This window comes from Halichoerus grypus, chromosome 7, assembly GCF_964656455.1.
Source record: "Halichoerus grypus chromosome 7, mHalGry1.hap1.1, whole genome shotgun sequence".
Classification (NCBI taxonomy): domain Eukaryota; kingdom Metazoa; phylum Chordata; class Mammalia; order Carnivora; family Phocidae; genus Halichoerus; species Halichoerus grypus.
The window spans coordinates 130,755,402-130,781,462 of NC_135718.1; the positions used below are offsets into that span (position 1 = coordinate 130,755,402).

Sequence of the window (26,061 nt, forward strand, 5' to 3'; positions counted from 1 at the left end):
CTACTGGCTATTTTCCCCCTACATTGCCCCTTGCACCTACATATCTCCATAATATTAAAAGTTAAGGCTAGGGGCACCTGGGTGACTCAGTGGGTAAGTGTCTGGCTCTTGGTTTCGGCTCAGGTCATGATCTCAGCAGTGTGGGATCGAGCCCCCCCATAGGGCTTCACGCTCAGCGGGGAGATTCTCTCCCTCTCCCTCTGTCCCTCCCCCCGGCTCTTTCTTGCGCTCTCTCTCTCTCTCTCTAAAATAAATAAATAAATCTTTTTAAAAATGGAGGGGCGTCTGGGTGGCTCAATCAGTTAAACCTTCGACTCGGTTTCTGCTCAGGTCATGATCTCAGAGGGGGATTGAGCCCCGTTCCGGCTCTGCACTCAACGGGGAGTCTGCTTAGGATTCTCTTTCTCTCTCAAATAAATAAATCTTTAAAAAGTTAAGGCTATAGTGTGTTGTACACAATATTCTTAAAAAATACACTCCATATGGGCTGAGACACTGTCCCTCTAATTAAATAAAGAGTGAGTTTTATTCAAATTAGTCTTGAATCTAGCTGCATTTATGACAGGGCCTTAGTCTTTGCTCTGGAAAGTTTGGCTTGATTAAAAAAAAAAAATCCTGGGAAATGTAATTTTCTCCCCATTACATCAACTGGAAAGGGTAAAAACCACTAAGCTATAAAATATGTCCGGCATAAATCAGGCACTAAAGTTCTTAATCTGATGAAGCTAAAGTTGGACTTTTTTTTTTTAACATCTGAATAAAGACAAGGGATAAAAGCTTTTTTTTTTTTTTAAGTGTGAGTTTTGTGTGTGTGTTTTTTTTAAATCAAAGGCTTTTATGAGTACATAACCTATCATCATTCTTCGGGATAGTTTTGAGGCATTATTCATTAGACAAGTGAAAAGCAAAACAATCCTCAAGTCCTACTTCCCATCTTCCTGCCCAGAGAACACCACCCCAGGGAACGGAAGCACATTACAAAGCCCAACTCCAAAGAGAGCTGTGGTCAAAAGGCTCCCACAGCCGCATGGCCCAAGGCTGGGGAGTAGTCCAAACCATTCAAACTGCCTGCTAAAGAAGACAGAAAGCACTGCATGTGATGGGCACTTCAACCAGGGGCCACAGGTGACACAAGGGGCCCCATGCTCTGGCCAACTTTGCTTCAGAGAGTTTTGGTTTGGACTTTGGAAGAGTATCCTATCTAAGGGGACTTTCTCAGAGAGGCTGGCTGACAGCTCTGAGCAAGGGGCACCTATCTCCACCACAGCTACATCTGTTCTTCGTTAAGGTGTCAGATTCCAGGATCCTCATTTGGCAAAGAATTGAATCCATCTTCAAGCATGGGGTGGCCTAGACTTAGACTGGAAATCCTACGGGGGACTCCAGACCAACCTTTGAGAGTCAAGAAATAAAGACTGCATCTTCCACGTGGACTCACTCTCTATACCCTTGCTATGAATACCACCACCAGACTCCCTGCACTGTGTAAGAAGCAGAACCCTTCATCCCTAGAGGTGAACTATTTTCCTACAAGAAGTAAGGAGCAAACCCACCTTAGGTCTTAATACTGTTAGGGAGAAAACCACATGCACCCACACACCTCATATTCTTCATGCTGGCTTCCCTCTGAGTAAGCTCTGAGAGAAGATAGGAAGATGAAAGCCACTCTAACAACAATCTTTGTGAATGCATTCTGCTTTTGAGCCATACAAACAAGACAATCACAATTACTCCATCAAAGACAGACTGGGCCTAATTTTCCTGAACTCTGTCAGAAAGTTAGTAAAGCATCTCAACTCCTCTTTCTGTCAATGTCATTTAATGTCATTTAATCTTACAACTTCCCATATGACTTATCCCATGCCCTCAAAGACAGGTAAGAGTTAAGGAGATAACCAATTTGTAGACAATCCTCTAGAGGGAACATGACGAAACACTAATCCTTCTTTCCATAACATCAACTTGTAATAATATCAGCTAGAGGGACAATGGTTCACCATTGTGTATCCTGTGCCCACTACTGAATCAGGCATTAATAAAGATTTGTTGAGTGAATGAATATTAAGGATTTATTTCCTTTACCACGGTGATGCTCCGCCATACTGGGATTGCATGCAACTCATTCTTTGGGGCATGAAAATCATTGGGTATCAGCACAGAATGCAACCAGCCTAATCAGTCATCTCTCAAATGCATCATTGTTCTTTTTTAGGGGTCCAGCTAGTAAAATGTGGGCAAATTTACAAAAATCCCTATCTTTTATGGGGGAGGAAATGTCCTTCTGAAGTGGAAAAAAACATCATTCCAGTATCTACCAGCCATGGAAATAATTTAACAGGTATTTATATATTTTTTAAAGATTTTATTTATTTGACAGAGACACAGCGAGAGAGGGAACACAAGCAGGGGGAGTGGGAGCCCAATGTGGGGCTCGATCCCAGGACCCTGGGACCATGACCTCAGCCGAAGGCAGACGCTTAACGACTGAGCCACCCAGGCGCCCCTAACGGGTATTTTATTTGCCTACTATGTATAAAGCACTATGGCAGGCATTGCAGGGGATACCAAGATGAATAAAACACAGCCTTTACCCTTAAGGGTTCCCAGTCTAGTAAGCGGGATAAAACAAATACATCCACAGCAATCATACAAACAAAACAACATATATACAAAAGCATGTTCTGTATGTCCAGAACCTACAGGAATTGAGCAAAAGGTACAAGGTGAAATTCATATTTCCCTTTACTTCAACAACGTATTTCTTGAGGTTTTCTTTTCAAAAGACTGTTTTTGAGAAGTACATTTAATGCAGGAAGTGAGATGGAGAAGAGAAGCATAGAGAAATAAAAGGAGGTGCTGGGAAAGCGGACAGAGCAAAACAAAATTTACAAACCAGAATGGATTTTTGTTTAAATCCATGCTTTCCTTAAAAACCACTTCCAAGGCTGAAGAACTAAACGTATTGAAACCAGTGATGACATTTCAGACTAAACTACACACACGGCAAATCTTAAAGGTAATCACGTCTTTTCTTTTAAAGGCAGGCAAAATTATCCAAGCCTTTTCATAGTGGGCTGCCCTGTGCCATGGGAAACAGATTATCCCAGGAAGGGAGAGTCTGTAAAAGTAAAGGTGCAAAGAGCCATTGTGTTTGGGGATGGGAAGGTTGGGGCTTCCTCCCAGGCTCCTCCCAGGGTATGGGAGGTAGCAAAATCAGCAAAGAGGGGCCGGGTGCCCTAAATGTCGGGGACTAGAAACGAATATGAGGCTCGAGTAGGTAGTGTCATATACTCCGTTCAATCAGATAAAGTCTCCCGCTGGAGTCAATTAATGGCTCCATTGCTGGGCTATGACTCATCTGTAACAAAATCTCTCCATTGCCAGGGTGCATCTGATATTCTCATGGCCAGGTCAGAAAACAAGGAAGGAATCACAGAAACAGAACTGGACTGGGGAGTTTAGAGACGTGGGGCTGAATCTGGCTCCAGCTCAAAACTGTTCCGTCCCACATTCCATCTTTCTGCTCCTCTTATTCTTCCCCCAACCCACCATGCTCCAACCTCCTAATCTAGTGCTCACCAAACTACATACGTACACACACTCAAACAGCCGCATCTATTTAGCACTAACTATATGCCTGCGCTAAGTGCTTTAAAGTAGATCATCTCTAAATGTCACAACAACCTTGGGAGACAGACATTAGCACTCCCATTTTATGTATGTATGTATTTAGATACAATTCACCCTTTTAAAGTGTATAATTCAGTCTTTTTTAGCATATTCACAAAGCTGTGCACCCATCACCACAATCTAGTTCCGGAACATTTTCATTCTCCCAAAAGAAATCCCACATCCATTAGCAGTCACTCCGCATTTTCCTCTCTCCTCATTCGCTGGCAATCACTAACATACCTACTATCTTTATGAATTCGTCTATTCTGGGCATTTCACACAGATGGAATCATACGATATACAGCATTTCATACCACTACCATTTCACATAAGGAGAAGCCAAGACTCAACGAGGTTGAGCAACTTGCCCAAGTCACACAGTGAAGGAGAAGCTGAACTACAACAGGAAACCAGGTCTGATTCCAATGCTTGTGCTTGCTTTTCAACCACTATCACTGCTTCCATACAGGAAGAAAATTGAGAGAGAAAGCAAAAGTTTTCGATATGCTTGGGGTAATAAAAGTCATAGGTAAGAACCACAATTACAGCACCATCCCTGCAGAGGTTACACCGAAGAGCCAAAACAGATCAGGGCAAACTACTTTCTAGAAAGCACACCTGTCCCAGTCTCTGGCTGTTTCACCCCACAACCCGACTTCCCACCACGCAGCTGGGTAAGAAGGCAGCCCCATGAAACCAGGCTGTAAACAACCTCCTTTCTCCCCAATTTTCTCTCTTCCCCAGATGTCACTCTGCCACTTAATTACCTATACCGATTTCTGTCTAAGGAGTGCAAGAAAAATGTCTGTTTCAAATAAGTGCACTAGTGCTTTTCCCTTCTTTTAAATTCTGGCAACCAGTTTATACTAGGTGTGAAAAAAAGAAGGCAAAGAATGTTGGAGAAACTAAGCTGTTTGCCAACCAAAAGCAAAAAGCTATAAAAATCTAAGAATTGTAACTCCCATAAAATGCCTATAATCTAGCCATACCTTAGCTCTCTGCCATTTTTCTGCTTTAGGTGCTGCCTACGTACATGGTTGAAGTCAGACTGTCCCTTTCTAGAGGACTGACTTCAGGTCTTCCTAGTCCTTTTCATCCCTCCTCCAACAGAAACAAATAATAGGTGCACCGTAATGATGATAATTATAATTCTTTTTTCTTTCTTAGGAGAAAAGTACAGAAGGCAAAGACTGATTCCCACTAGCCTAAGGCAAAGGCCAATGTCTTTATTTGACTCTTTGTCCCCTATACCAGATACTCAAATGTTTACTGAATAACTATGGAATAATATGACCTACCTATAATACCTACACAGCACGGTAACAGGCACTATTCTAAACATACACATTACCATATATTAACTCCCAACAACCCTAAGGGCAAGCACTACTGTTGGAATCCCCGGTTCCAGATGAGGAAACTGGCTCAGCACAGTTGTGATGTGCCCAAGGTCATCCAGATACTAAGGAGTGGAAACAGGATTGAAGGAATGCAGCACAGAGGAGAGCATTGAGGAGAGCATTCCAACTCATTCTAATGTCTTCAAACGTTCACGATATGTACAACAGCTAAGAACTCTGTTGGATCACAAAACAAGAAAAATACTTTTCCCTCTGCTACTTTGCAACACTCCATTCTGACTTTTTTCAAAGAAGTTTTCAAAGTCTTTTTCTCATTACTTCTGAAGCTGGAAAATAAACTCATCCCCTGGAGTTTGGTGAAAAGAAGGCCAATGATTTGGGCAGCAGAGGAGGAATGGAATTAAAGAAATTTCACTTGTAATTCAGTTTACTTTGTACGGGCCAGGCACAGGTACTTTTTAGCTCCTAAAACATCATGTATGTTATATACTCTCTAAACTGACTCCAATGAATACAAAACTGTCAAAATTAAGAAGAAAGCATTATTCTGGGGTCCTTACCATCTCCTTTGTGGTTAAAAGTGATATAATAAAAATCTGCGGTTAATCGATGATCTTCAGTTGCTCAAATACTATACTACACCCAACCTAGAAGCACACTTCCACTCTGAAATGATTAAAACCTTCTAGAGGGGGCGCCTGGGTGGCTCAGTCAGTTAAGCGTCTGCCTTCGGCTCAGGTCATGATCCCAGTCTGGGATCGAGTCCCATGGCGTCCCATGGCATCCCATGGCGGGCTCCTTGCTCAGTGGGAAGTCTGCTTGTCCCTCAAACGCTCCCCCCACTTGTGCGAGCTCCCTCTCTCTCTCGAATGAATAAATAAAATCTTAAAAAAAAAAAAACAACACAAAACTTCTAGAGGTTTGTTAGGTTAGGAATTGACTGTTCCTTTCATTCATATGTGGAACTGAAGAAACAAAAGAAATGGGCAAAGAAAAAAAAAGGGACAAAAAACAGAACTTGTGGTTGCCAGAGGGGAGGTGGGTAGGGGTTGGATGAAGTAGATAAAGGAAATAAAAAAATTTTTTTGAGTGTTCCTTCTCTTAATATTCCGAGTTCCTACTCAGAAACCAACATTCACTAAAGAAAGTTGAGACAGTCTCTGAGTGAACTTGACCTTGCACAGATAGCCTGTAAAAGGAGAAAACAAGAGCTAGTTGTCTTTTAAGGAGTGGTTTCTACTTTCTAACACAGTTACCTAAACAGCTGGAAAAATGGCATTCCCAAAATATAAATAGTAAGTGCCACCTCACTAATCTTCCCTGATATCAACTCATTTTCACCTCTAAGGACAAAACTCTCCATACTGAAAGGAATGGAAGCATTTTATGGAACAAAATCAAATTGTTCCCAGTCCAGTCATCTGCACCCTACCCTGGTTTTTATTTCAGATGGACAAACTCCAGAGGGTGAAGAGAATTAGTTAAATACAATACGCAAAGATTAGTTCATGATGCAGTCAACTAGAAAAGCCAATGAGGCAAAATACAAAGGGTACATTTGTCTTTCTTAACTTGGCTTTTAAAGAATAAAAACAAGAGCGTGTCAAAGTGCCTTGAGAAGCTCCATCTGATTTTTTTTTCAGTAGTGATTCTAAAATAAATAGTTGTTATAAAGTAACAGCAATAGAGAACTCTTTGAGGTAAGCTCTAAGAAAAACTTGTGAGCAGGGAAGCTGCTGGAAAGCACTGCTGGGGGGAGAGGGTGAAAGTACATATTCTGAGGATCATCTCTGAAAACATTAGTCCTTCTTGCCAGTTCTCCGACAGCCTCTGTAGGTAGGTCCATTTTCAGAACAGCAAATCTCTGGGCACACATGTCAAAACCACAACTCCAAAAAAGCTATCATGCCTTTCCTCCCATGTTTATTACACCCAGGCCAACTAAATGGAATAGTATCATTTAAGATCATATCAGAATCTTACTATCTTACTTTGGTCACCATTTCTGGAGTCTCAGACAAATTTAGGATATCAAACATGCAACTTTGGAAATGCAGGACCCAACACACAAACTCTGAAGAGTTCAACAATTCATTCTGTCCTGAGCCTCCTGTTCAAATGTGCTATGAGCAACTAATTTGTGCTTCCCAAACTGTGTTTGTAGACCACTTCCAACAGAATCCCCTGGGGCATTTCATGTTTAGATTCTCAGGATCCACCCATGAGACCTACTCTATATGTGGGGTAGAGGATGAGATAGATTTTTAATGCTAATTTGGTTTTAGTGCACACTTAAGTTTGAGAATCACTAAATTAAACCCACTGACTTATTTGCTATGTTGGCCCCAGGGTACTTGTCCACATGGGACGCCAGTCCCTTCTCCCTTCCAATCTATTTCCTAATTAGACGCAGTACTTAACAAACCCTCCGGTTCCCCACCAAGAGCATTTGAAAATGAAGCGAGAAATTAGGAAAGATTAAAGCCCCTGCACGATTTTAAGTGCTTTAGGGACTCTAGCACATCCCAGGGAGAATCAAGGCAAGAAGTCTCAGCACCAGCACCACCCCCACCACCAAAAAACCCGATCCCTTCCTCTCTAACTTCTTCACCATAAGCACGAGCAACCTTTCAGGCAACTCCCTGGCACCCATCAGACAGATATTTGCTTCAGCGACCCCAGCCCCATTTAGAGTACATTCCTGCTTCTTCACAGTTGCCTCGCGACTGGTGCAAAAGGATTGCACAAACTCACACACGCGCGCACAACACACACAATGCACTCCAGTTCCCTGGCCTCCTCGGGCTCCAGGGGCACCCTGCCTGCTGCTCTTCCTCTGCCTGTCCACTCCTCCATCCCTAAGCGGGTCTCCGACTACAGCGGCCCACCCCCCACTCAGAGCCACCCTCCCCGCTCCTCGGGGGACCCCGGCCCCTGCGCACGGCCTGCTGGCCCGGGGCCCCGGAGCCCGCTCCCGGAGTTCGGGGCGGCCCTGGGCGCCCCTCGCCCGCCCCCGCCCCGAGGGATGCCCGCCCACGGCCTCGCCGATCCGACCCGCCCAGGCCCCGCGGCCCCGCCACGCCGCCCTTCTCCCACTTTCCGCCCCTTCCCGGCTTGTTTTGCAGGGACAGGGGTGCGGTCCGCCCTCCAGCTGGCCCCTCCAGCCCCGTCTCCGCCGCCGCTGCCCTCCTTACCCGCCTGCAGCCCGGGCTCGGCGACGTCGCCGGCAGGGCCGCGCTCGGCCCCGCCGCCGCCCGTGGGGGAGGAGGGACAACTGTGGCTGTGGGAGCACTTGATGTCGCGGAAGAACTTCTGGGTTTCGCGCAGGTTCTGCCGCAGCCGGCCCAGGTAGCGGCGGTAGCGGCCGAAGCCCCGGCACAGCTCGCGGATCATTCCGCCGCCGCCCGGGCCGGGACCCGAGACGGGCTCGCTCCCCCACGGCACCCCGTCGCCCTCCATCTCCTCAGCCTGCTCTGTGCGGGCGGCTCGGTCCCCGGCCCGTGGCCCCGCTTCCCTCCTCCCCGCCCCCCTCCCCACCCCAGTGCTTCGGGGAGGAGGATTCCGCCTCCTGACGCCCCCGCCTGCAGTCGGCCGGGCTTCCAACCTCCGTCACCGCCGTTGAAAATAAACCAACCCGCAGTGCGCTGCCAACGGAACCTTTGTCTCCACTCTCCGGGAGAGTGAGGGAAGGATCACTGGAACGCGCCGTCCCTCTGCGGCGTCTCCTGGGACTTGTAGTCCGGGCCAGGCGGGCTCCGAAACCTGGAGACGGTGGATGGGACTGATTCCCCATTGAACCTCGCCGGTTCTTGTGCTCACCCGCTCTGCTCGTTTCAAAACGTGTTCCCGCCCCCTGCATGGAGACGAGAGAGAGGAGGCTGCAGAATCCGGCGTCAGCAAAAGTGGGGTGTCTTACTGAAATCAAAGCAAAAGATTTCAATAGCAAAGAGAAGGAAGGAAGCAAGACTGAGGCCAGTAATATCTCCATGACTACCCTACCCTAAATGGTTCTCACTTTCCCGATACAGTAGATACTGGGGAATCTGCTGAAAATTCCCTAGAAATAGGGAAACCGCTCCTGTTTGTATTGCGTCCTCTTCTTCTGACTTCCTTCTCCAGGTGTGGAAAAGGGGGATGTGAAAAGGTCGTTAAAGAGCTTTAAGGTGAAGTTCATTGGTTTCTGGAAGTCAAGAGACTGGGCTGGGTAAGGGGAAGTTGAGGTTTGCAGCGTTTCAAACTAGTTCTGATTATCTTAACTTGGCTTCTGCTAATATAGACTTTTATTGACAAAGACTGCCACGGAGTCCTGGACACAATTGCGGAGGAGACAAAACTTAACAACCACCCCTTTTTCGCCTGCTGCTTTCTTTTCTCTTCTTCAGACACAGTGCCCTCCTGTCTTTCTTGCTGTGGAAAAACCCCATCTTTCATCCAGGCCAGACCTCTGCTCCAACAGGCTGGATGGTGTAGTTCAACTGGTTTTAAGAAGAGACTTGGGTTTGAGCCTGAATTCCTCCAATGTCTTGTCTTGGACCTATGAAGTAAGGGTTTGGACTAGTTGATCTTCAAGCCCTTTTGGCTCTAAAATTTTGTGAGTCTCGCTTCAAAATGTTTGCTTCTGTCTCCCAACCTCTCATCCCTTGAGTGCAAGTGCTTTTAGCAAAGTGATGTCATGATAATTGGGTTAATTCAATCTAAAATGTGAAGCCTTCACATTTCCAGGGGCTTTTAGGGTTTTATAAAAAGGGGTCACTGGTTCACATGAATCTCTGCTTGGTAAGTGCATGTGGAAGACTATAAGCTAGGAGGGAGCCTCTAACTCTTTCTCATGTACTTCCTCCCTTTTACTTGCTCACATATTCTCCACTGGCCACTCCTCATTTTGCAAGACCCCCATGCAAGGCTTAGTAAAACACAATGAAAATACAAAATGGAAAGTTTAATACAAGATGGTTGATACTCTTTAAAAGAAGCAGCAGCAGGGTGCCTGCGTGGTATAGTTGGTTGAGCATCCAACTCTGGCTCAGGTCATGATCTCAGGGTCATGGGATTGAGCCCCATGTCGCGCTCTGCACTCCACGGAGTCGGCTTGAGATTCTCTCTCTCCCTGTCTCTCTGCCCCTCCTGCTCGTGCGCTCACTCTCTCTAAAATAAATCTTTAAAAAATAAAAATAAAAGAAGTAGCAGCAGCATAGCAAATCAGTGTGTGACAGTTTTACTGCACACAATCATTTCTAACAAAGGAGATCAGATGAGAGAGTACTGGGGTTGGAGTTGTCCAGAAAAGAATTTGGGAATCAATATCCATCTTGAAGAAGTAACAGTTGGAAAGATGGAAGTCACCAGGGAGAGCATTATGTCAAGTAAAGGTCATGGACCTCATTCTTTTATTTATTTATATTGTTTTTTACATAGGGTCTGAACTCAGGACCCTGAGATTGAGACCAAGAGGCAGATACTCAAGTGACTGAGCCACCCATGTGCCCCTGCTCATTCTTTAAAAAACTATTCACTAGTACTTTATTTTTAAAATAAGTAATATAAGACTGTAGTATAAAATGCACATGCTACAAAGGTTATACAAGGGAAAACTAAGTCTTTCTTCTACTTCCTGTCTCCCAGTCACCTAGTTCTCCTCCCAGGAGGTAACCCTATTGCAGATACAGGTATGTATCTTTAAATCCAGATGATAGCATACTATACTTACTCCATTCTGCCTTTACAGACTCTTCCATACCAGAACATAAAGATCTGCTTCGTTCTTTTTAACTGTATAATATGCTACCATGTGGATTGGTATGTTTTATTTAACAAGTCCTCTACTGACTAGGGTGCCTGGGTGGCTCAGTTGGTTAAGCGTCTGCCTTCTGCCCAGGACCCTGGGATTGAGCCCCACATCAGGCTCCCAGCAGGGAGGCTGCTTCTCCCTCTTCCTGTGCCCCTCCCCCTGCTTGTGCATGCACGCTCGGGCTCTCTCTCTCTCTCAAATAAATAAATAAAATGTTTAAAAAAAAAAAAAAGTGCTCTACTGATGGGCCTGTAGGTTTTTTGCAGTCTTTTTTTTTTTTTTTTCTAAAGATTTTATTTATTTATTTGACAGAGAGAGGCAGTGAGAGCAAGAACACAAGCAGGGGGAGTGGGAGAGGGAGAAGCAGGCTTCCCGCAGAGCAGGGAGCCGGATGCGGGGCTTGATCCCAGGACCCTGGGACCATGACCTGAGCCGAAGGCAGATGCTCAACCATCTGAGCCACCCAGGCGCCCTGGCAGTCTTTTGCTATTACAAATAATGCTAACCTTGTACATACATAATTTAAAAATTTGAGTATGTATATGTCTCATCTCTATTTTTGCTTTGCTGAGGAAAACGATCGTTTGTTTCCTACTACTTAAAAGCTTAAATATGCGACTGTCAGTGAACTCTTCCTAAATCACAATGAGCTACACGTAAAAACACATATTTTATTCAAATATCTAAGGACAAATGGAGGAGAATAAAGATTTGAATGGTATCAAGAGAGAACTCAAGTTAGGATAGGAAAATGTTCCTCAAGAGTGATGAGAGTTAAGCAGTTAATAAGGATGAACACACAGATCTACTTTTGTTTCCTCCTACAACACCACGAAAATGACAGTAATGGGATTTTTAAAGCATGAACCCACAATAATGAGAGGAGCCAGTAGGAAAAACAAAAACAAAAAAAGTAGAAGCTGGAAAGCTTCTACTAAGTTAACCTGGAGAAACCTGAACCCTAAATCCAAAGTGGATAAAGCCGAGGCCCAACCTGATTTATACCTGCCGAATCCCTCAAGTCTCCAAACTTGGTGGCATTAACCCCCCCTGCCACCACCACCCCCCCCAGCTGCCCACCAGCGATGCCTAGGAGCCACCTACAGGTTGTACCCTGGGCAGGGATTAAAATAAGAATTTCGAAAGCTGTTTAAGATCTCCAGGTTACCTCCCCCTTCTTCAATGGCTGCACTCTTCCTCTAAAAGAAAACTGAAGTATTTATTCTCCAGAGCAGGTCAAAGAGGAGTCTCTGTATAAACAGGGAGATAAGTGGATTTATGGATATTGGATGCTAAGATTCCCAGCCCTGTTCCTCCATTCAATTTCCAGATCTCCAGCTACCAGGCGTTGACCTTCCAGAGAGGAAATGTGACGTGTCTTCTTCAAGGACTCTGACCAGGCCAAGAGGAAAAGCCCAAAGATACTGACATCAGAACAGAGATTTTTTTTTTAACTGAGATATAACTGACATTGAAGTTTATATTAGTTTCAGGTATACAACATAATGATTCAATATATGAATATATATTCACCATAAGTCTAGTTAACATCCATTACCACACATAAAGAATTTTTTTCTTGTGATGAGAACTTTCAAGACTTACTCTCTTAGCAACTTTCAAATATGCGATAAAGTATGATTAACACCAGTCCCCATGCTGTAGGTGACATCCCTGTGACTGATTTATTCCCTACCTGGAAGTTTGTGCCTTTTGACTCCCTTTACCTATTTTGCCCCATCCCCCTGCCCTGCCTCTGGCAACCACCCATCCAGAACACAGATTTTTTTCTGGCTTGTTCACTGCTTTCTCTCCAGCACCTAGAACAGTGCCTGTGACTTAGTAGGTGTTCCTTAGATATTTGTCAAATGAATGAATGTTCACTGTAGATATTTTTAAATATTCAGGAAAGCACAAAGGAGAACATAAAAACTACTCGTATTTTTACTATCCAGTAAGAACAAGTTCCTCTTGGAACTATGACAAGTTCCTCTTGGTTAGATGATTTGATTTCCAGAGAAATTCTGAAGTCTTTTTTTAGGTTTATTTTTATATTTTTAGTATTTTTTCTTTTTCTTTTTTTTTTAAAGATTTTATTTATTCACTCGAGACAGAGGGAGACAGAAAGAACACACAAGCAGGGGGAGAGGCAGAGGGAGAGGGAGAAGCAAACTCCCTGCTGAGCAGGGAGTCCAATGTGGGGCTCCATCCCAGGACCCTGGGGTCATGACCTGAGCCGAAGGCAGATGCTTAACCATCTGAGCCACCCAGGCACCCCTATTTTTAATTTTTCTTAAGTAGGCTCCATGCCCAATGCCAGGCTTGAAATCATGACCCTGAGATCAAGAGATCAGCTCTACCAACTGAGCCAGCCGGGTGCCCCAAGATTCTGGAGTCTTGATCCTCATGTTCACGTAGGTGGAAATCAGGTGTTTTTTTGTGGAACACCAAGAGACAGTAACATTCATTTCTGCAGTGTGAATTAGGAACAAGTTTACGAAGAGAAAGAATAACTGTTCTCTATTATGCAACATAAAATCACAATCACAAATCCAAGAATTTAGGGGGTGCCTGGCTGGCTTACTTGGTAGAGCATGCAACTCTTGATCTAGGGCTTGTGAGTTCGAGCCCCACATTGGGTGTAGAGATTACTTAAAAATAAAATCATTTTTAAAAAATACCAAGAATTTATTTATTTATTTATTTATTTATTTTTAAGATTTCATTTATTCATCTGACAGAGACACAGCGAGAGAGGGAACACAAGCAGGGGGAGTGGGAGAGGGAGAAGCAGGCTTCCCGCGGAGCAGGAAGCCTGATGCGGGGCTCGATCCCAGGACCCTGGGATCATGACCTGAGCCTAAGGCAGACACTTAATGACTGAGCCGCCCAGGTGCCCCCCAAAAATCCAAGAATTTAAAAACTTACAAATTAAAGGGAAAAAATACAACAAACAACATTTCGAGTTTTCCATAGGTATTTCTTTACTACTGTTCAATTATTGTCATCTTCTGAAGTTACTAACAGGCCAGTGATAGTCCGCTCTAAAGAAGAGAAAGAAAATGATGGAAGACAAGAAAATATAATTCATTGACTTAATTTGATCTATGAATTGGAAAAAAGGTCACCGTTATCAAGTTTAGCAGCAGGACATACCTTCCTCCAGCTCAAAACTGATTTCCAAGAGAATATGCTCGAGAATCTCTGTTCTTGACAATCTGGCTTCTCTCCTCTATTTCATATATTGCTGGAGGTGCTGCAGAGCAGTGCTTCTCAAAGTTTAATGGACGCAAGAATCATGCGGGGATATTGTCAAAATACATTTGTGATTCAATAGGTGTGGGGCATGGCTTGGGGTTCTACATTTATAACAAGTGCCAATGCTGCTGGTCTAGGGACCACACTTTGAGTAGCAAGGGTATGCAGATACAGAATAGGAGTGAGCAAAGCTTTAGGGTTAAGGACATAGGTCTTGGAGTCAAGAGACCTGCATTCTTTTTTTTTTTTTTTTTTTTTAAGATTTTATTTTTAAGTAATCTCTACACCCAGTGTGGGGCTCGAACTCACAACCCTGAGATCAAGGGTTGCACGCTCTACGGACTGGCCAGCCAGGTGCCCCAGAGACCTGCATTCAAATGCTGGCTCTACCCTTTCCCATTTGTATGCCTTGGAGACATTAACTTATTTTCTATAAATCTTAGTTCCTTATCTGAAAAATTGTGAGCATCTAAAGAGCAATGCCAGGGGTGCCTGGCTGACTCAGTCGGTAGAGCATGCAACTCTTGCTCTCAGGATTGTAAGTTCGAGTCCCACACTGGGTGTAGAGATTACTTAAAAATAAAGTCTTTAGGGGCACCTGGGTGGCTCGGTTGGTTGAGTGTCTGCCTTCGGCTCAGGTCATGATCTCAGGGTCCTGGGATCAAGCCCCACGTCAGGTTCCCTGCTCCATGGGGAGCCTGCTTCTCCCTCTCCCTTTGCCTCTACCCCGCTTGTGCTCTCATATCTCTGTCACTATCTGTCTCTCTCTATCAAATAAATAAATAAAATCTTCAAAAAAAATAAAGTCTAAAAAAAAAAGAGCGATGCCAATTGTAAATCTCAAAGTATGTTGAGAAAAAAAATTTAAAGCAATATCTAACACACGACAACAGCTCAATAAATGGCAACTGCTTATATCAATTATGTTGTCATTATTACAAACCTGAATTCTAGTCCTGACATGCTACTATATAAACTTGGGCAAGAGGTTGGCCCTTCTGAGTATCCATTTTCTCATCCATCAAAGGGGATAATAATAGCGCCCACCTCAAAAGGTTATTGTGAAGATTAACATGGGGGAAAAAGTATAAAAAATACTTATTACAGAGCCTACCATATAGAAGGCACTCAATAGAAGGTCACTGAAGTTATGATTGCTCTAAGTCTTGGTTCTGCCCCTGGCTCTGTGACTTCTGGTAAAAGAGAGGATCCCAAGATTGTATTCAACATCACTGTGTTGGTGGGAGGATGGAATAAGCCATAGTAAATGAATGAACTCCTGTAAAAATTTAAGCAAAAGCATGAGAGTCAGAATCTGACCTGAGTTCCAGCCCTAGATGTGCTAATATGTTACTTTGTGATCTTAAGCAAATGGCTTAACTGCTTGGAGCCTCAGTTACTTCATCCACATAGTGGGGCTAATAATACCGACTTCACAGGGTCATGAGGATTAAATGAAATAATGTGTAAAGCATTTAGTACCTTGCTTGGCATACAAAAGTTCTTGATAAATGTTTTCTTTCCTATGCATAGTAATTACATTCAAGATTATTTATTTTTCCAAGGAGGATGGTATTTCCAAAAATATTTTGGTTTTGTTTGTGAGATTCTCTCCATGAAGATTTATTAACTTGAAGATTAAAGGTCTATAAAACTGAACTTCTAAATGTATTCTATTTAATTATACATCAAATATCATTCCAATGCTGAATATTTCATCAGTGGTGTCCCTGGCTATTGGAAGGCAGAGCATGGGGAGGAAAAACGATCAATTAAAAAGAATTTGGTATAACCCTAGAGATCATCTTTGTTTTATTGCCAAGTAGAACAAAGTTTCCAGAAATTTTTTAGAGGAACTAAAGTAACTGACCCAAAGCTTTCCAGAAGAAGCCTTGGACATACTGTTGCCGTAATTCATTTCTCATTACTAAGAGAAGATTGCTACTGCTTTTTCAAGTCTAAATGGTTTTCATCCACACTTCAGTGGAACCCATTTTAAATTAATTTCCTTACTTGCCCAGAATAAAACCTTGCAACAAGTTATATTCTTGTATTTTTCTGCTGATCTTGGATGAAGATGGGTAGATGAAAATCTAACAATAATACCCTTTTCTAGGGCTCAGTTGTTAAGCATCTGCCTTCGGCTCAGGTCATGATCCCAGGGTCCTGGGATCAAGCCTCACGTTGGGCTCCCTGCTCTGCAGGAGGCCTGCTTCTCCCACTGCCGTTCCCCCTGCTTGTGTTTCCCCCTGTTTGTGTTCCCTCTCTCGCTGTGTCTCTCTGTCAAATAAATAAATAAAATCTTAAAAAACAAATAAATAAAAAAATTAAAAAAAAATAATACCCTTTTCTATGTCAATGTTAACTTGGTAGAGGTTTTCTAGAAGATTCTGAAGCCTGTGTTCTAAACATATTCCACCTGGCATAGTCTGTATCTATATGTGCCAAACACAATGTCTGATACAAAGAGGGTGCTCAATATATATTAGCCAAAAGAAAAAATATTTATTTCATACTGTCCTCCTGCTCCTTCTTTGCTCATGAATCTAGCTCTGCAGGGAAGTGGTTTAATGGAGGCAGGGGGTATCATTCTGAAGCAAAGGTGGATGGAAGGCATCCTGGTCATGAGATGACCTTCCCCACCCCCAAATTGTAGAGAGAGAGACCTCTATCTAACAAGCATCACATAAACTTCTAAGTGCTTAGAAAACAGGCCCTGGAACCTCGCTGAGCCACCTTTCTATATGTCCGTGTTTGAGGTTCCTATCATTTTCTTAGAGCTGATTCCAGATGCACGGATTTAGGACCCTTCTCCCAATAGGGCTTAGTGATCCATTTAGGCAAGTTTCCTGATGACGTGTGCACATACTTCCTACATAGGGAGTATGCAATTTTTTAAGGGCGTGGAGGAAGAAAGGAGGAAAATAGTATAACATTTAAAACATCATAAAAATAAGTACTTTCTGGGGTGCCGGGGTGGCTCAGTCAGTTAAGCTCCTACCTTCAGCGCAGGTCATGATCCCAGGGTCCTAGGATTGAGCCCTGCATGGGCTCCCTGCTCAGTGGAGAGCCTGCTTCTCTATCTCCCTCTGCTGCTCCCTCTGCTCGTGCTCGCTCTCTCTCTCTCAAATAAATAAATAAAATCTTTAAAAAATAAATAAATAAAATATTAAAATAATAAAAATAAAAATTAAAAATTAAAAAAATAAGTACTTTCCAAATAAAGTTTTCAGTGGTTCTATATCCCAGCACAAAACTTACAATTATTGCTTAGTACTCCCTTCCCATCTTTATCCACGGTTTATATCAACTTTAGTTCTTACAACAACCCTGGAAAGATGGATATTTTATCTTTGTTTTATAAACGTGGAAATCAAGACTCAGGTTAAGTGATTTGTCCATATAGCTAGCTAATAACACACGTTTGCCTGACTCCTTATTCTATCTAGCTCAAGACAATTTCCCATTCTAATGCTTTCATTTTATGTTACTTAAAGAAGGCTTTTTGTGTTTCTGTATACTTATCACACGGATCTCTTCAACAGTACCTAACATTCCATTGCATTCTTACACCATTGTTACTCACCCACTTCCTATTCTTGGGCATGTAGGTCGTTTCAGGTTTTCCACTGCTGTAAACAATGCTGCTTTATACACTTTTTGTTGTGTTGTTGCTTTGTTTTCTTCTTTTGAATTATTTCCTAGGAGGGTATTACTGGGTAAAAGGGTATAGACATGTATATATTTTTGGCTATTTACGTGACTGAATTGTACAAAGTCATTGCATCTTGAAAGAGAATATTATCTTCCTTCACCATACCCTGTGAGAGGCATAAGGCAAGCCTGGGTGGACTCAGCAATGAAAACAGCCCTTTGTCCCTCTAGCTGCTTGGGGATGCCCCGGGGCCATATGAGACTCCCTGAAAATGATTTATGACATAATCCAGAATAAGATCTCACATGGGATAGTGTGATCCCTCTTTCCCAGGAAAGACTTCCTTAATTAAATTGTCTTTTTCTTTTTGCAGTCACAAGATCAGCAGGTTTTCCAGCAACTGACACTTCCCTCTTAATTCAGACTACAGCTCTCCGTTCCTGTGTTGGGAGAAAGTGTAGTAGCTGTGAGAAAGCCTACATTCCACTCTTGGTTTGCCATTCCAAACTAGGTGCAAAAGGGTCAGGATATATTACACCAAGGAAAGGAAGTCCCGATAGAGCTGAAAAAGGTTTTAGAAACAGTCTAGAGGAAGTAAAAGTGAGGAAAAGTCCTACCAGAATAAGAAAGCGCTGTTTCAATGGGTGGAAGGTAATTTTGAGAGATACATTAATATCTCTGTCTCTTAGTTACCTTACATGGCAAAGTACCATTTGAACTTATTGAAAGGTTTAGGCTGAAATTATATGGCACATAAAAGGCACTCAGATGATAGCTGTTGTTATTATTAATAAGCACGTAGCCATAGCAGAAGTGCAGTGGGCATTGTGGGAAAAGACAATGAAGGCAAACAGAACTGGTTGGGCTAGCTCTTCCTAGTCAGGTGACCTCAGGTAAGTTTTAATCCTCTTTGAGCCTCAGTTTCCCATCTGTGAAAAGGAGGTTATGAACTTACCTACAAAGTTTGTTTTATAGCCCAGATGGGAGCTTGTGACAGGCAAATAGTAAGTGCTCAATAAATAGGAGATATTATTATTTTTTTAGCACTGTTATATTTTTTTGTAAGTAGGTTCCACACCCAGCGTGGAGCCCAAAGCAGGGCTTGAACTCATGACCCTGAAATCAAGACTTGAGCTGAGACCGAGAGCCCACCCAGGCGCCCCTGGAGGTATTATTAATTCACAAATCTATTGATAAATGTGATCAACTCTGCTCACTTTGGCAGCACATATACCAAAATTGGAATGATACAGACAAGATCAGCATGGCCCCTGCACAAGGATGACATGCAAATTTGTGAAGCATTCCGTATTTTTCTGATTTAAAATAAATCTACATGGGGGCGCCTAGGTGGCTCAGTCGTTAAGCGTCTGCCTTCGGCTCAGGTCATGGTCCCAGGGTCCTGGGATCGAGCCCCGTGTTGGGCTCCCTGCTCTGCGGGAAGCTTGCTTCTCCCTCTCCCACTCCCCCGCTTGTGTTCCCTCTCTTGCTGTCTCTCTCTCTGTCAAAAAAATAAAAATAAAAAATAAAATAAAATAAAATAAATCTACACGTTTATTGAATTAAAAAAAATAATAAATGTGATCAACTAAGTCTTCCCCTATATCAGGGGTTCTTAAACTTCATTGTGTGTAAGAATCACCTAGGATCCTTGTTTCAGGTGCAGGTTTTCAGGCTCCCCCTCTCCCCAGGAAATTCTGTTTCTATCCTTTTGGTATAGGGTCTGGAGATCTGAATATATAACTAAACTCCAAGGTGATTTATGTTGCCGGTAATCCATGAACCATACTTTTTGAGAAGCACTGTCCTATGGTCTCAGAGAATAAAAAGAAAAAAATGTTTTTCCCATCATGAATACACGATAAAAACTCTATAATATACAGATGTAAAATTAAAGAGATCCGAATATTGAATGATTCTATTTTTAAGATGACTTGGGGCGCCTGGGTGGCTCAGTCGGTTAAGCGTCTGCCTTCAGCTCAGGTCCTGATCTCAGGGTCCTGGGATTGAGCCCCGCATCAGGCTCCCTGCTCGGCGGGGAGTCTGCTTCTTCTTCTCCCTCTGCCCCTCCCCCTGCTTGTGTGCTCTCTCTCTCTCTCAAATAAATAAATAAAATCTTTTTTTTTTTAAAGATGACTTATATAGTTCTTACCTACTTAAAGGCTTCTGAATCATCCTAAAACAACATATTATTCTTTTAACACTCATGATATGGATGAATGTGTGTAAACACTTCTTTCTCAGAGTCATTTCAGTCCCTTGTAGGAAACCTCTCTCCCCTCTGCACTGGGGGCCTTAACTATTTCCCCCTTGGAATGTTGACACACATCACGATTTCAGTCTTTTGTTGTTTTACATTTTGTTTGTGCCTTTTATTTCCCCACCTGGACTTTAAGTCCAAAGGCAGGGACCCATGTCTTTTCTGGTTCTCTGTCTTCACAGGCATCTTGTAAAGCCTTTGTACATGATATGTGGTTCATAAATATGCTTGAATGGGGGCACCTGGGTGGCTCAGTCATTAAGCGCCTGCCTTCAGCTCAGGTCACGATCCCAGGGTCCTGGGATCGATCCCCGCATCGGGCTCCCTGCTCTGCGGGGAGCCTGCTTCTCCCTCTCCCACTCCCCCTGCTTGTGTTCCCTCTCTCACTGTGTCTCTCTCTGTTGGATGAATAAATAAAATCTTTAAAAAAAAATATGTTTGAATGAATGCAGATATATTTAACTGTAGACTAGTTCTCACTGATAAATTTTTTACCACAGGAATGGCTCAGAATTATAGCTGTGAAGGGTGAGCTACTGGGCTTTTTCACGTTTAGAACCAGACAGAGCAGGGTACAGATCTCAGGCCTATGAAAGAAAGTGCTAGAATCCCTCTGAGCCTGTTTTCTCATTTGTACAGTGGGAATAATTTACCTTGCAGAGCTGCTGTGGGGATTAAGTAAGACAGTGCTCACAAGGTTCCTAGCAAAATGCACAACACCTGAGTTCTCTTTCAATGGTATAACTGCTTATTCTTATTATCATATCTAAAAGTACCACATTAGAATAATAGATGCAACTGCCATAGACATCTGTCTTCAGATATAAAATAATAAAACCACTGATTCTCTTTGAGCAAAGCTGATATTTTCTCTTTTTTTCCCTCTCTTTCATTTTATTTTATTTTTTTAAGGTCTAGCCTTTTCAGCTTTAAGTAACAGATTGTCCAGAGGTTTTCTATGGATTCCCTATAGAGATGGAAAAGGACACAAAGCAGCCATTTTACCAGTCCCAGGCTTTCACCCAGAGCGGTACAATCAGGGTTTAAGTTTACACTTCACAAACCTCCTCTGTTCATAGCCATGATTATTGTGACCTTTCTCCCATACTAAGGAGCAACAAGCACCCAGAATGAAGAATATGCATCCTACCTGCAATGAAATGCAGGCACTTCCAGCTTTTTCTATTACAGAGAGGAGATTTAGCAGTCCCAGGAATGAGCCGGACGCTGGGATCTCCCATGCAGGTCTCAGGGATGTGAGAGGAAGCGACACAGGAATGGCAATCTGTTCGGTGTTACTCTTTTAAAACATTGCCAGTTAAGTATCAGAGATTCTATGCTATGGAGGAAATAACACGTACAATTTTGAATAAAAACAGTAATTACAGATTTATTTCTGAAGGCAAAAAATTGAAACACCTAAGTATCTAAGAATAAGGTAGATGGTGGTGGGTAAATAAACCATGATATATTCACTTGATAGAATGGATAAGCAGTCACTAAAAATATTTATTTAGACATATTTCCATGTGGAATAACATGGAAGATGTAATAATATGTGGATAATGATTCTGAGTACATTTTAAGTAAAAAACAATAAATTTTAGTATAGACTCAGAGCTTTCTCCAACTCACCAGTAATGCAGACAGAGCCTTCCCGGTCCTGTCTGCCCCTTAGAACAGCCAATAAAAAGCCTGTATTTAGGTGGTGGGATGGTGATGTCATTGACAATCCGGCCAATCTCTCTGACGATTATTTGCATAGTTTACTTCTCCTAATCCAACGGAACCCAATTTCTTTTAAGAGGAGCATTGAATGGAAATGGAAATCTCTAAAAGAAAGGGAGGAAAATTACATTAACAAAGGGATATTTATAATGATGTTGGTATCAAAATACAGTGATGGAAATTATATCTGGTCTCAGTAGAGAGTACTTTTACCTTCTAAGCAAAGCATTCTTCTTAGTATGTTAAATCTCACAAGAGCTGACCACTATTACCCATTTGATGTTTAAAATGTTTTTTAAAGAATTCCTACGGTGTAGGAAACAGAATTTTCTTGGATAATCTGCAAACTTCTTGCTAATGGCATAAAGAGAAGCCTTTTGAAAAAAGAAAAAACAAACTCTACTCTATGTTTACCTGTTGATCTGGCACTTTACCCTCTATAATTAAAGCCTCTTCCGTTTATCAAGCTAATTGAACTGGCTGTTGACAAGGGAACAGGATTCCATAACCCTGATCTTTATCCTTCTTGTTTATACACGTACTGGTTTGGCAAATTTGATCCTACCAGGAGTGCCCCCTTTCATTAGCCTAACCGGGATTTCCTTTCACAAAAAGCATTAAGCTTAGTGAAATAATTATGCTTTTTTCATGGCAGACTGGGGGCTTAGATAAGTTTGCTAATTATTTTTGTTTCATTTAGGTTTACTGAGCACATCTATGTGTCAAATGTCTTCATGTGCATTATCTAGTTTTATCCTTAGGATAACAGTGTGAGGATAGATATTATTAGTGCCTATTTATTGATAAGAAAACCAAGGGTGAGAGGAGTTAACTGGTTAACCAAAAACACACAGGGAGTAACAGAACTGGCATTCTTACATGGATGTTCTAACACCAAGACCTGTGTGCTTCCCTCAACACCATGTTATTTATTTATAATTAACTAGTGGTGTCAAAGCAGAATGGAAAATGCTACTCTTACATACCAAATATAATCTCTTGCATTGGGAATCTGCAAATTTTTGTCTTATCTTGAGCATCAAAACATACTATGTGCCTGGAGCGCCTGGGTGGCTCAGGTCGTTAAGCATCTGCCTTCGGCTCAGGTCATGATCCCAGGGTCCTGGGATCGAGCCCCGCATCGGGCTCCCTGCTCCGCAGGAAGCCTGCTTCTCCCTCTCCCACTCCCCCTGCTTGTGTTCCCTCTCTCCCTGTCTCTCTCTCCCTGTCATATAAATAAATAAAATCTTTAAAAAAAAAAATACTATATACCTGTGTTCTTCCAAAGAAGCCTAGAAAAATAGAATGATCGATCCTTTCAACAGAATTTCAATCAAAGTCCTTTCAAGTTCTAGTTATCTTAGGTACTCAAGAATTTACTACGGCTAATGAAAATTTGCCATCAGCTTCAAACTGGCAGTTGCAAGTCACACAGTTCTCTTTATAGAATTCCCACCCAAACTTCTTTGGCAGTAGTGTATTCATTCTATAATATGACCTCAGAGAAAGTTGGAATGGGTGAGAAACAAGGTTAGAACACTTGAAGTGGGATGTGTAACACTTCTGAAACTGGATGACATCTCTGATAATAGCTAGGGCCCTCAGTCTGTGCCAGGCAATGCCTAAATGCTTTACATTCCCTACCCAACACCCTATAAGATAGGTTCTGTCATGATCCTCACTCCCAAATTAGGAAACTGGGGCATAAAGAGGCTGGAAACTTGGCCCCAATCACATGGTGAGGGGAGAACAGAGCCAGGATCTGTCCCCAGGCAGTCTGGCCACAGAGTCTAGAGCTCTTAACGTCCACTATGCAATACTGCATCTCCAAAATGGAATAGACAGCATTAACTGATTTCATGAAACGCACCACAGACTTTGTTGCTGACCTGCACGACACCTTACTAAATATGGCCACAAATAGGAAATTTGGCCATCATGCTATTGTGTATGATAATATAATAGTCAAAGTTAAGGCCAACTTCGACCTATAGAAATATGGCATAATTCAAATGATAATGGTCTCTGCTTTCTTTTTTTTCTTTTTTAAAGATTTTATTTATTTATTTGACAGAGTGACAGTGAGAGAGGGAGCACAAGCAGGGGGAGTGGGAGAGGGAGAAGCAGGCTTCCCGCGGAGCAGGGAGCCCAATGCGGGGCTCCATCCCAGGACCCTGGGATCACCACCTGAGCCGAAGGCAGATGCTTAACGACTGAGCCACCTAGGCACCCCTGGTCTCTGCTTTCTTAAAACCTCACAGTGACTCCCTCCACTTTTCTTCCAGCTTCCAGTCAGGTCATGAACGCGTGCTCACCATTTGCCCAAGGCTACCACTTACCTCCCAGCCTAGGACTTGCCCAGGATCTGTAGGGGTCCCTACACTTCTTTAGAGCGAGTCAGGAGTCAGGTAGGAGGTAGCAGACTATTCTGCCTGACATTCAGCACATGGGAATCTGCTCCCACTGGTTCTGCTTAGTCCTGCCACGGACTTCACTGGCGTTCTGTCTTTCCCTCATCATTGAAAATGCTCACAGCAGAGTGCTAGGGAAGCTTTGTGTTTCCGCGTTGTGCCCGATACCATGTAGTGGATGTAGGGGGTGGTTCTGTGTTCCCAGCCCATCCTAAATTCCTACCTTCTAAAAATGGAGCTGCCTAGTTTAGAAAGTAGCTGCCTGACTGAAGTAAATTCTTAACAACTTAGGCTCTTCTAGGATACACATTAAAATGAGTGGTTGGAATGGGAAAATGACAGTCAGGAAACTCATAGCCTGGTAGGACTGAGGCAAGACTAGCATGACATGACAGGTATAAAAGCGATTGGTAAACTATAAAACACTTTAGGGATCGTCACTGTGACTCACAGACTGAGTGGCCCCTTCACTATAGTCTAAGCCAATGAATGGGTCTCAGATGTTAGCTTGCAACAGAATTACCTGGAGGGCTTGTGAAAACAGACTTCTGGGGGTTCCGGGGTGGCTCAGTCGGTTAAGCATCTGACTCTTGATTTCAGCTCAGGTCGTGATCTCAGGGAACTGGGATCGAGCCCTGTGTAGGACTCCACGCTCAGCGGGGAGTCTGCTTAGGATTTTCTCTCTCTCTCCCTCTGCCCCTCCTCCCTGCTCTCCCTTTCTCTCTTAAATAAATAAATAAATAAATCTTAAAAAAAAAAAAATTAAAAACCCCAGACGTCTGGGCTCTCTATTTCTGATTCTGTAGGTCTCGCTGGTGTCTAAGAATTTGCATTTCTGTCAAGTTTCCAGGTGATACTGATGCTGCTGGTTCCAGGACCATCCTTTGAGAACCATTGGTCTAGGCTGCTGGGTGGGCAAAAAGCATCGTATCCATAGTAAGCATACGGTAGACACTCAGATGGAGTTGTTATTACTCTGCTCCATATCTTGGTAGCCCCAATATTTACTCTCTTCTGCCTCCAGATTACTAGCACAGTTTGGCTGAGATTCAGGGGGAAAAAAGGTTGCATTCCTTTTTCTTCTCTTCCATATGTACCAACCTCCTGCCATTAACACTCCTTCTTATTTAAAAGCCTTTTCATAGTTTGCATTATTATGTTAAATAATTTAATACTTTCTAATTTCTGAGCATAAAGCTAAAACGCATACGAGATAGCTACTTAAAGTGGGAGAAGGGGTGAAGGGACAGAAGATCACCCCCTCCCTCTGCATTTGCAGCTCTGCATGTAGGCATAGGTTTGTGCTTCAGACCATGCATCCTGGAGGGGATCAGTATCTCCCTCGCTGAAGGGCTCTACACACGTAATGTGCAAAGTTGGAGCAAAATGCACTGATGATAAACATCTCTACCTCGCCCCCTCCCTGCCAAATAAAACGAGTGGGTGGGGGAAATCCCGAGAGAGCGTTTTCTGGGGAGGGTCCCGCCCACCCCTGCCAAGACCGCGTCGGGGGTGGCGCGCCGCCCCGCCTCTACTCCGCAGCCGGCTCTCTGCAATGCCAAAACGCAGCAGCAGAGCCCTCCAGACCTCTCCTGGGGGACCGCGCGGTGCAACCAACCCTAAAAACGTGGCCGCGCGACGCCCCCTCAGCCCTCCGGGCTTCCCATTGGCCCGTTGCTGTTGTCACTCGCTGCTTGCCTCGCCTTCCCCCTCGCGGGCGGAGGCAGCGGGCGGGGTAGGTTGCGCGCTCGCCGCTGGCTCGGGCCGCGGTCGCGGCTTTGCAGCAAGCGGCGCGGCGGGCGGGGAGCCGGGCGCGCGGCCGGGGAGGGGGCCGGGCGCGCTGCGGGCTCCGCGGCCGGCCCGTGCGGGGCGGGGGCCGGCGGCAGGGCCGGGGGGGGCGGGCCGCAGCCCGCGCCGAGGGCGGCCGC

The 26,061-nt window shown here is 43.6% G+C and overlaps 1 protein-coding gene and 1 non-coding gene across 3 annotated transcripts in view; one reads left to right on the plus strand and one right to left on the minus strand.

The window, feature by feature from the left end:
• DSTYK (dual serine/threonine and tyrosine protein kinase) overlaps window positions 1-21,288 on the minus strand; it is a 60,854-nt gene extending 39,566 nt beyond the window's left edge. The window contains exon 1 of one of the 2 annotated variants that reach the window (XM_078078299.1): window positions 21,145-21,288. In XM_078078299.1, coding sequence (XP_077934425.1) covers window positions 21,145-21,235 — 91 coding nt within the window. In that variant the 5' untranslated portion in view covers window positions 21,236-21,288. Of the gene's footprint in view, window positions 1-8,227; window positions 8,557-21,144 lie in introns of those variants that run through there. The other variant, XM_036123872.2, reaches the window with a different exon arrangement.
• LOC118555662 (U6 spliceosomal RNA) lies at window positions 18,944-19,050 on the plus strand. Its single transcript, XR_004927099.1, has one exon. It is a non-coding gene; the product is annotated as a U6 spliceosomal RNA (small nuclear RNA).
• Window positions 21,289-26,061: the final 4,773 nt, after the last annotated feature.